General features: G+C 36.2%; 1 protein-coding gene across 2 annotated transcripts in view; it reads right to left on the reverse strand.

The window, feature by feature from the left end:
- The window catches only part of LOC129569760 (calponin homology domain-containing protein DDB_G0272472), a 25,043-nt gene continuing 12,766 nt past the window's right edge, over nucleotides 1-12,277 (reverse strand). For both annotated transcript variants that reach the window (XM_055448922.1, XM_055448921.1), the window contains 6 exons: nucleotides 4,659-4,804; nucleotides 4,505-4,594; nucleotides 4,316-4,407; nucleotides 2,587-2,751; nucleotides 744-896; nucleotides 1-601 (listed from right to left, as the gene is read on the reverse strand). In XM_055448922.1, the coding sequence (XP_055304897.1) occupies nucleotides 503-601; nucleotides 744-896; nucleotides 2,587-2,751; nucleotides 4,316-4,407; nucleotides 4,505-4,594; nucleotides 4,659-4,804 (745 nt within the window). In that variant the 3' untranslated portion in view covers nucleotides 1-502. The remainder of the gene's footprint in view (nucleotides 602-743; nucleotides 897-2,586; nucleotides 2,752-4,315; nucleotides 4,408-4,504; nucleotides 4,595-4,658; nucleotides 4,805-12,277) is intronic.

The raw sequence follows: 12,277 nt of genomic DNA on the forward strand, positions 1-12,277 counted from the left end.
TTTAATGTTTATTTTTCAATAATTTTATTAAGAAATGTATCAAAACAACGAACTTTTTTTTCAGCTGCTTCACAGACTTTTATCAATTTGATTATGTTAAAAAAAGAGCAATAATCGCAGAGAGCTCTAGCTCATCTGTTCTTTATGGAATAAATCTCATCGCGTAATCGTTACGCAAAAATTCGTACAAAATAAAATTGACAATTATAATTTGGTGTTTGATGGTTAAAAAAAAGCAAAAAGTGTTTATAAATACGATTCGAATGTTTTTTTTTGGTATGGTTAACACATATAATATTTTGATATGGAGAAATTTTGAAAGTATGATAAACTTAACAAAAAACTTCCAAATCCAATTGGTTAATAAGGTTTTTTTTGTTTTTGAAAAAAAAAAACTGCCGTTGTTAATATGTGATGTAGGTATACAAATTATTATCTAGTAGCAATTCCTCATAAATCAGCAGTACTGGATATAAGGAGGGAAAACTGAATTGACTGCTGTTTATTTGTTGGATTTTTTATTTTCCTTCGAATTTAAATGGAGCATCGTTAGCATTTTATTCTTTTTGCCCGCTTCGGATTTTTCGAAATCATCGATGACCTACGAACGTGGGGGGAGCGATGAAAGCGAGAAGGGAAAAACAAACAATACAATTTTATCAATCAATGATTCGGAATTGGAATGCCGACCAATAAATTTAAAAAAAAACCACATCAAAATTTCCAATTAGAACCATTCTTACCTTTAAATCGAATTCTTTTCCAATAACATTTTTGGCGCCATCATTATCACATGTTATTGTCACGAGTGTTGGATAGACGACAATATCAAAGGATTTCGGCAATTTTGAAAGACTTTTTATGATAATCGACGATTGGTCGCTAATCAAAAGATTCTGAAAATGAAAAATAGAGGAAACAAACATAAATATAATGAAAAATGAATGGAATCGAAATATCGTTGTTTGAGCATTGAGTGATCGTATTTTTTCTTTCGATATGACGCCTTCTTAAAAAGTATCGACGCCAAGATTCGTGATTTAATTACATCGATAATGGACTTAAGTTCGAGTGCATTAGCTGATTGGTATAATTTTTCAAAAATCTCCGACTCCGATTAAAAATTCGAATGAAAACCGATGTCGATGCCGATTGATGTACGTGAGAGTTGGAAAAAATTAAATGTAATTTACAACGGGCACAACGATCATTCCATTTCTATTATCCATGTACAATGGAACACTTTGCATGGCTTGTAATTATGATGGGGCCGATCATTTTTCTATTAGCCATGGCTAAAGAAAAAAAAACTGATCGTTGTTGGTAATTTGCTTAAAAGCCTCGACCATTTACAGATTGTCGAAAGCGATTGGCTGAATATTATGTTATTAAGGCATTACACAACACATAATTTTATCGGATGGCCTACTACATGGAGCGAAGATGAACATTTTGACTTCCATCCAGTTCAAACGAAACCAAAAAACATGAAGTGATTTCTGCAAATCATGACCAACCTGTCTCGGTTGCATTGTGTGTGTTACCATTTCTTTTGTTTCTTTCGCCCGTATTCTTCGGTTTCTCTGGCATTCGCTTGCTTCCTATCGATGTTCATTCTTGCGGTTTGTCTGATTTTCTTCATAGGCATTCGTACGCATACGGCGGTACGACTTTGGGCATTTCACTTGCACTTCAAACGTTTTGATGGTGCGAAGTGTTACATACGCACCATTTTTTTTTTTCAAATATAGATACGCCGCTTCGAATATTCTCTCTTTTTTCGCCTTCAATCGTCATCCTTTCATCTCATTTTGTTCAACTTACACCTTTCATGTTTCATTTTGCTCACTAAAAGCGAACCTTAACATTGTTTGAGGTTTGCGGTGTTAACGTTCGATCGAATCGGATGGTTTTTTTTCTCTCTTCTTCTCCGTAATAACATTTTATCAAATGAAAGCATCTTAATGGAGTCGCTTTCCGAATGGAAAATATGTCGAATATACACATAAAATATCATAAAATATATGTGGATTCAAAATGTGGTGCCCTCGCGCCTCTCTCTCTCTCTCTCTCTCTCTCTCTCTGTCTCTGTGTTATTATTGACATTTGAACACTCGCCTCTTTCGGAATGTTCTAAAAGCATGAACGCATAAATTACGGCGGCTTATATTTTCCGCCCCGCACTCTCAATCCTGCAGGTAATAATGGCGAATATGGTAGCTAATAGCAGAATATTGATCATCATATTTTTATGATGTACATTGTACAAGTAAATTAGTCAGAATTTGAAAATTACACATAATTTCATTCATTTGGCTGATTGGGCTTGGTTCGATTCAACCCACACTTACGTTCAAAATGCACTTAGACCAAAGTTCGGATAGTTTTTCTCCATTTTCGAGCTCATGGAAACGCTATTAATGCATCAGACAGTCAATGCGGGAGTTCTTTGATAATTTTAATAAATTACTTAACTTTTCGTCTGATACGGAAAATAGTTCCTCAAAATATGATTGCTCTGCATTTCCGCGGAAGACCTTTGCTCCCCATTTCAATCCATTTATTAAGAAAAAGAGTGGAACTTACCTGATTTTGTTTGTTATTGGCACAGAAAAATCCTAACGTGGCAACTAAATCAACAATCACAGCCTGTGTTTCGGCATTTTCATTGGTTTTTGTGCCGCAATACTTTAGCAAAATGGTAACAACATCCAGAAACTGTAGCGAAAGTGATTCTTGGCTGAGAATTGACTGAAATGATATAAAGAAAATCAGAGGAAACAAATCAATTGTTCATCTTATCAATAAAAGTGAAGAACATTGTTTTATTACGGCATTTGTTGTTAATTAACTACCCTCGAAAGCAGACCACTGGAAGAATTAATTATTCGACCAATGCCCCATTGTACACACACAATTACCATCATCATCTTCTGATGATGATTCAAACCAACGTCGTACACGGAACCGTTTTCGTTCGTTCAAGTGTTTGTCCATGCCATTGTTCTCTGTTTCGGCTTATTTGTACAATTACCCATTGCTTTGCGTGCAGCACGTCCGTGGCCGCGGTGCAGAATTAAATATCCATGTTCGAATCAAACGCATCGCAGCGAGATGATGTCGGCCTTGTGTCAACAAGAGCGCACGGGATAATATCGAAATTTTATTTCGTCAAGAACAACATGAGATTCGTGTTTGTTCAAGTAATAAGAACAAATAGCAAACAGCGGAACGGCTATGATACCGCATTTATTTGCTCATCATTGTTTTTCTCTTCTCTTCTCTTTTTTTGCTTGGTTTCAAGGATTTTGTTTTAATAATTTATATTCTCTAGAGTGTTTGCATCCCCAAAGACGGCTTCCCTTATGAAGATAAGTGTATACATTGAAGACTACACAAATATATAGAGGCGATTTCTTCAGCTATTTTTTCTGAATAGTTTTTTCAAAATTATCATGTTTTTCGAAGCGTGGTTGGTCTTGAAACCAGTCAAAAGGAAAACTTTCCTTTTTTGGCCATCGTTCAAACGATTCAATTCGATAAATACACACTCAATAATTCCGAATATTTTTCGTCAAAAGTTTAATCTTTAAATGATATTTGTTGAATAAACACACCAACTCGATTCACATCCTTGTTTGGTTGATTTTTCAATTATAAATTGATGTTATTCTTCGTTATTTAAAGCGACTTTTTTATTCATTCATTGTTCTTTTACTTTCCGAGTGAAGTACAGAACAATATTTACGGAAAAGTCAAAATTAAACAATTCGCTGTCTGTGTTCCGCCATCCCCCTTACCTTTGCATGTTGGCATTGAGATTCTCCGAGAAATTAAAATTTTGTTCGATATGTGAATTTGATGGAACAGCGAGGAAATTCAATTTATACACGAAATTGCGTCAATATTTACATTGTGTTTCCCATGTAGGAAAGTGTTTTTGACTGATTTCCAAGGAGAAAACTTGATTCGACGAGAATTTTGCAGTCTACGCATTTTTCGAAAACAATTCACGCAATGAAGATTATCATGAAGAAGCACGTGGTTCCAATTGAACCGGGATTCAATTGTGAATTTCGCAAACGCAACCAGTTTTCAAGCTGTTGGCAGGGTGAAAACTTCCTTGATTTTGAATTATTCAAGAGATATTGATATCGCAAGCGTTGATTGATTTCACAAATTAATTGGATTTTGATTGCGAAATCAAAACTTTCAAAACACATCTAAGCATATTTTTACATTAGATTTTGGTAAATATTTGCTAAAATCTTAGTCATCGAGATATTTTCGATTTTATTAGGGCTACGCAAATTACCTGAAAGACATTTAAGTCCAAGTTGGCTATCGTCAAGATTAAGTTAAAGGCTGAAGCTGCTACAGATATGGTTCTTGGTGGAATGCTTTCTCCTAGAGATGAAAAAGAAGACATTGTTTTTGAAATATTACATGGCTTTGTTCTAGTTTGAACTCCGATTGGTATTGAAAGAACGTTAATTATACATACCGACTGGAATAATTGTGGCGTATAGTAATGAAATGGTGCCAAAGAGCTCTGTTGATGTCACTACTGCCAAAAGTTTTGAGGCACTTGATTCTGGAAAAAGATGAATTTTTTCAAACCACACATTAACATAAGAAGAGAGAAAGTGAGAACAAACCTTTCGGGCAAACATCTGTGAATTTCGTCAAAAGACCGAGACACGCCAAAATCGACAGTACAACACTTTGATGAGCTTCAATTGGTTCCCGGATTTTCATGCATCGTTTCGAAAGAGCATCAATCAATCCAATGGATACGGCGTAACTGTGGAAAAAGAACAACAATGATTGAAACAGATGGAATTGTTTTTAAAAACTGAACTGAACAAAAATTTGCATTCTGAAAAGCGTCCATATGTTTAATGTTATGACTCAATCGAGGATGGAATAGATTTTGGTGTTATTATTTCAAGTTTCATGAGGCCGAGGCCAGCAAACCACGATGTCACCACCAGTTATCGATCTTTGAAAGGTCGAACAAAATGTTGGCCAAAACTATTTTTCATCTATGTCTCTTGTCAGTGAGAGTGAGAGTGAGCAATGTGGGCAAACATTGGTGGGTCAACAAAGACACAAATCCAATGTGTAAATACTTGAGACTCAAAATACGTGTGCAATGTGCATTTTTTTTTGTTCTTGCCGACCGAATCACTAGCCACTGTTATAGATGCTGTTAATGCCATTTCAAAACAAAACGCTCTCCAACAATGAATCGAATGCTTGAATTGTCGCGACGTCGTTTGTCGCAACTTTTATCGTTCCGTCTCCTTCTCGGCACTTGAGTGTTGAACGTCAAACCGCAGAGATGTACATTTTCCTTTTATTTTATTTTATTGTGTTTTGTTTTGTTTTGTTCCAAATTCCTTATTTCACCATTTACATATGTCGGCACCGACTGCTCAGATAAAACCAACAATCAACGAATCGTTCGAAATGAGACAGCGAACGTACGCGATCGCTCAATGAAGCGGCACTGGGTTATTTTTGGTATATCTGGCAAAATAGGAATTATTATTTTTTTCAAACGAAAACTTCAGCTGTGGAAAAAGCACTTGAAAAGAGTCACGGGGAAAAGAAATACACAGAGCACATGTACATTGCACACAGGCAATTGGGATAAAAAAAACAACAACATTCATACGGTTTGGTTGAGTTTCATTCAACGTCAAACGTGCGTTTTATTTTCATTTTTGAAACGTACAAATCAACATTGAACACTTTAACCGATGGCGCTGAATGCAAAGTAAATGTATTCTATTGACAGACTAACGAAATATCTTTCTCGAGTGAGTGAGCGAGCGAGAGAGGGAGCATGTGCGAAGGCGACAGGGAAAAACTGTATTTATTGAGTGCACAGGCACACAATATTTCATTTCTTTGCGCGGCATTTACTGCTTTGATATATATAAACAGACGCAGGGAGGAAAAAAATGAGTCAACAATGAGCGCGAGATCGTATAGAGGCTGGTGTTGTGGCATATCGATTGGCTATGAATAATAATAAAGTGCTCAGCATTCGAATAGATATACGCAAATTCAGTTTCCAAGCCACAGAGAAATATCAAAGAAATGCCGAACGAAATTCACTAAAATATGTGTGTGTGTGTGTGTGTGTGTGCTGTTGCTGCTGCTGAACCAGCAGCGCTTCGAACGAAAATTGAAAACTCAAAGAAACTCAACGCAGCTTGGCCAAAAGCTGAGTTTTCTTTTTATTTATTATCATCATACACACCAGGTTGGTGTGTCTATCTTTGGAGATATTACGTGACCGTTTTGTGCGGTAGCACAGATGTGCTTCGCTCACTTATGCACTTAATGAAAATGGCTTTGGTGTTTTTCTCTCCCGTCTCATCTGCGTTACTTATTTTCCTTCCAGCCACGCTGAACTCTTCACATTACTATGCAACGGAGTTTTTATCTTGAAACACAAGCACCGCGCAATTAAGAAACAACATGATGTTGGACAACACACTATTTCACATGAACACGATGCATTTGATTAGATCGAATCCGAAAATGCATCGATTAATTCACTGCAGTGTAACGGCTCAAAGTAAATTTGTGAATGCAAACACAGTCCTTTTGCATTTTTCACGGAATTTCCAAATGAAAAAAAAAATGTCAATTTTAAATCAATTGACTTTACAAAATATTCCAAAGGCCTAATTATTCATTCAATATTCGTGTATTCCGACGCTCTTGTATTCGCGATGGCAATTCGCATACAAGGGCCGATTCCGCTGTATTGGATTAGCAAAAAAAAGTCGTCCTACATAATTGTTTAAAATCGAGATATGTGACCGATTTTCCATCCATGTTTTCACAACCGCATCAAGGTACAACAAAACCGTCCTCTTGAATGACGAGAGCAGCGAGGAAAAAGAAGTGAGCGGAAAATAAAATAGAAAAATGCAGAGAGTGAGAGTGAGAGATTGAGAGGACCGAAAATGAACACAGAGCACACGTCCGTGTACAATGAACATTGTAATAAAAACAACAATACGCCAGCAAAACATGTTATCGAAGAATGACGAGTGCGATATATGGCGCTAGAGAACGGGAATATGTGAGCTACTGCTATTCAGAATGAATGCACTCCATGAAGCGGAACATAGACAGATGTCAATGTTTTTTCCTTGCCAACTACACATACACATCGAAATAAGAGAAGAGTCACAGCAACAGCAACAACAATAGCGCTGCTACACTGAAATGCCGTGCACCGTACAGTTGAGGATTTTATATGTGCACGATAAGAGAACGATCGAACAAAAAGAAGTACATAAATAGTTTGTGGATTGTAGGATATTTCGTGTATTGACAATTGAATTGGCAGCAATCAATTTCATGTGCTAGACTATTGATAAAGCAGCCCAACAAAAAAATAACATTGACATATTTTCGTATGGCGACGGTTTTAATTGATTACATATCGAGATGATTTTCAGTTTGAATCACATTTCATGTCTTTCGGTCCAAATGCGCTGGACGGCTACAATTAAGCGAATATAGAACCACAAGAAGATATTGATCTCTTTTCAAATGCTGGTTGAATTTTTGTGTGCATTTAAACAAATTTTGTCATTCCGTCCACCCGCAAATGGGGTTGCAATGAGGACGACACGCCGTTTTTGTTCTATGTTAAATTACAGTCATGGACAAAATTGAGCGTACGTCTATAAATTTTGTGTTTTATTTTTTCCAGAAACTTTTCATCTCAAATGTAATATATCAATGGGAAGTACATAAAAAATCAATAATATTGGCAATTTTGAACATCTAAATTGGCCGGCCAATAGGCGGCTTATGGCTCTCGGTAAAAATGGCCAAAAATTCAAAAGCTTTTTCTCCAGCCGTTCGATTTGAAAAGTTTAAATGCAGTTTTGAAGGCCTTCAGGAGCAGATACTTTTAAACGCTGAAAACTTTCGGATCGGCTTCAATTTGGGCAAGTTATGGCCCTTGGAAAACCCAAAAAAATTTTGACGAAAATTTTCGTACGCCTATAACTTGGTTAAATTGTAACCGATTTCTATGTTTTATACTATTAAAATTATCTTCATTAAATGGGCTTTTTTGAAAAATTAAATTGAAACCAATCAGAAAGTTTTCAGCGTTTAAAAGTATCTGCTCCTGAAGGCCTTCGAAACTGCATTTAAACTTTTTAAATCGAACGGCTGGGGAAAAAGTTGAATTTTTGGCCGTTTTTACCGAGGGCCATAAGCCGCCTATTGGCCGGCCAATTTTGATGTTCAAAATTGCCAATGTTATTCATTTTTCATGTACTTCCCATTGATATATTACATTTGAGATGAAAAGTTACTGGAAAAAATAAAACACAAATTTATAGGCGTACGCTCAATTTTGTCCATGACTGTAAATGAAAATCATTCTGTTACAATTTAATTTGGATAAACAGCTTCTTTTGCATTCAGCCTCATTATTTCGAAGCAGATATGCCGCCGTTGCAATGATTGTGACTCATCGAACTGTGTTGATTGCATTAGTTCGGATTCGATTTAATAGTGAAAATATGGAAGAAAAGCAAGAATGTTGCCATTCAACTTCAGCTCCATATTCGTTTTACATTCGATCGAAACTAATTTGATTTCGTTTCATTTCTTTCGGAGAGTTCGATTTTGCACCGAATGATTGCTGCTGAACACATTAAAGGGAAGTGATAACCAAAGAAAATGCGCATTCGCACCCAAATGCTCAATTTAACCGAACATCCGAACACAATAAGTGAATTACCTTCACTGTACACACTGCACATCGTATCAACATTCGGATTATGATTAAACGAAATAAGCTTCCTGTAATTAAAGTGTAATTGATGGCGAAACGATAAGTGAGATTTTCAAAACAGCAGGACATCAATCAGTGCAGAGCGCCCGAATGCGCCATTCTGCGGACAGAATTCGCATCCTATGGCGCTTAATCATAGTTATATATAAAAATCACAACAGGAGTCCATACACAAATGCTCTGTCTCTGCGGTTGCAGCATGACCACTGTTCAGACATTACATTTTGTGCCCATTTCGAAATGATGATGATGATGACTCTATTATCGAAGGAAATCTCATAATTACAAAAAAAATCGAAATGATGTGGATTGTGGAACATTGGACATAAACAAACATGCAAAAATCCTCAATAACAAAAATTTATGGGAGTTTTTTTTTGTCGTTAGTTGAAGCCAAATTTAAATCAATCACAAAGTCCAGGTTTCGTTTCATACGCTTTGTTTGCAACAGATGGACAAAAACAAATAAAAGCAAGAGATGCTCAGCAAAACAGGGGCATCAAATGACAAAAATCCGTCCCCGTATTTCAAAACAGGAATGAGATCACTTTTCTCTCTCTCTCTCTTTCTCTCTCATTCAAAAGAATGTGACATATGTAAACAATAGAGATGAGTCAATCAAAATGCAATGATGAGGGCTAAAAATGATACTACAGGAGGCGCGCTTACAACCGAAAAATCACTGAACAAACCAGTTCGGAAAATGGCAGAATGCAGGAACGAAACGACTGAAACAAGTACAAGCGCAAATGTCGCTTATTTGACGCAAGTTCAACTGGTGACAATTTATAACACTTCTGAATGCACTGCCGTCACAGCTAAATTATAATGAAAATGAAATGAATACTCAAAACATCGCAAAATGAGAAACACAAGTTAGTTTATTATTCACTTTGTTGTTCAGAACAAAAATGCGCTCGTGCACATTGTTTGTGTCGCAGTCGTCAATCTCAACTACTGACGCTATATTATGTGTGACACTTGAATAGCAGCCCAATGATGCACGACAACCGACAACAGCGGGAAAATGGGAAAAAATGAGTTTCCATTCGGCATTTTTCTGCTTTATTATTTATGACGTAATTCAAAATTAAACAATTATTCCATACAAAAAACGAAATGTGAAACGAATGAACTATTTTGGGACATTTGAATTCACGCTTTAATTTATTGAAATACGAGGCATTTTTTTTTCAAATACAAATTTTTTTTTCGGTCGCAAATAAATGAAACAAAAAAAGAATCTCCTCGCCTACGTCATCAGACATTCAGCGATAAACAACACTTACTTCAGCACTGTAAGTACAGTTCGAGAATGCGTTTGTAAATAATATATTTTTCGAATGATTTTTCTAAAGTATTTTGATGGATGTGCTGGAGTGACGTGGCAGTTTTATGGAAGAATCAAATGTTACGAATCCATTTTTTAGATGCTATTGTTTCTTTATGCTTGGCACGCAATATCAACAACGAAAAATGTGATGACACGATGTATAAATCAATTCATGACAAAAATGTGATGCAACGTATATTTCTTCGATCGAAGCAAATATGATTTTCCTGAATACGAAAGCAGAGAAAAATTCTGCGTTGGAAGGATGTGATTTCGTCTTACTACGGTCTCGTTTTTATTGCGGATTGTACTTCCGTTCCACTTAACGATTTCAGGAGTCGATAATAATTTTCTTTTCGTTGAATGCGATCACAAACATTTAGTGAATTGCCGTTGAGCGGGAGGAAAGCCGAAAATCACCCCGAAAACGTAGAAAAACCATTTGATTCTATTAGACAAAGAAATCGGTAGCTGAGTGAACATTTGATCCAATAGCTTAAATACGAATCACGACCGTACGATGTGCATTTGGCACGGTCTGTAAAATAGTGTGTGTGAGAGAGAGAGAGAGAGAGAGAGAGAGAGAGAGAGAGAGAGTGGATTTTGCGATGAATAAACATTTAGCAAATAGATTTGCTCTTCTTCAGTCATGTCATCCATCCACAGAGGGATCTATGAACCATTCGATGCTTTAACCATTAGCAGGGATGCGGTCTATCAGTCTATTTAACACTTTTGCCCCATTTCAAGTGCTATTGCCGAAAACGCAAAGTGGTTCGAACAGGCGATAAGAGTAAGCAAGTGCGCACCATCGGTGGTAAAGTAAACAGCATACGAAACATCAATATTGATGCCATCATCATCGTTACAAAAAGTTTCTACCGTCATCTTGTGCCATAATAAAAATGCGTGCTGATGTTGATGTGAATGACAAATCTTCGGGGAATTTTCTTTAACCAAAAACATAAAGGCGAATGGTTTGGAAAAAAAACCCACACACACACATACACATTGAATACCTTTGAGACAAAGTATGACGTATAGTATTTTACATGCCATTTACTGTGCAAAGCACACAAAAACCGGTGACTTTATCAAAATTTCTCTAAGGGGTTTCTGGGTTCGTTCATTTTCCGTGCATTCACCAACAAAACCATTTCAACCATTTTATCACTGTCATTTGTCTACCATGCCGCACTGACTGATCAATGTTTTAATTCGTTTTAGCTTTTTTGTGCCGCTATTAGCGACTGGGTCATTATGTGCCATTTAATGATACTATTGAAAATATACTCGGCTGATTTTAATAGTACACGAAAATGGAAAATAAACATTTCGAGTGTGTTTTATTTTATAAATTTTTGTCACGAGATTTCCACACATAGAGACACGTTGCATTTATTGGCCACCATTGGCTCAGCTCAGAGCTCATGCAAACTTTTGAGCGGCAATTTCGAGACCAAAGAGATTCGCAAGTGGTCTCAATTCAGTTAGTCCAAGCACTGTTGGTTACTGTTGTCATTGCTGTTGATGTTTTCATTAAATTATTTCATTCTTGAGTTTTTATTTGAATTAAATTGTTCAATAGCCCGAAGGTTTGTTTACGTTTCATTATTAAATAAAATAGGACGAGTGTCGAATCACAGAGGGGTGAATGTGCGCGCACAAGCAAACAGATCATAAAAAAGGATTTGAGCCACCGTCAGCTTATTTAACTAAAGCATTTATAATGTACTACTATTTTATTCTAGCTCACCGCTGAATCTATTCAACTAGAGGCGATTTATAAGCTGATTTAACCAAAGGTTCAAAGCGAAACACTGCTTCCCAATTTCAATTGCTAACGACAGTTTTATGATGAATTTTAAATTGGGTATTAATACAGCCAAAAAAAAAAGAGTTTGCGCAAAGTGAAATAAGGGTTCAGCGTTCAAGAAGGTAATTTCTTTGGGCTATTTACCGTGATGACTTAATTTTTTTTTGTGGAATATTTTCTTTCAAATATTTATTCAGTACCAAAGTTGATCAAACATTGATTCGTGAAACAAAATGACCCAAAAAGACTAAGAAAAATTCTCTCCATTCCAAACAAAACCTTA

The sequence above is a fragment of the Sitodiplosis mosellana genome, unplaced genomic scaffold (assembly GCF_009176505.1).
Source record: "Sitodiplosis mosellana isolate CC-2019 unplaced genomic scaffold, AAFC_SMos_1.0 Smas_scaffold_42, whole genome shotgun sequence".
In the NCBI taxonomy this organism is placed as follows: Eukaryota; Metazoa; Arthropoda; class Insecta; order Diptera; family Cecidomyiidae; genus Sitodiplosis; species Sitodiplosis mosellana.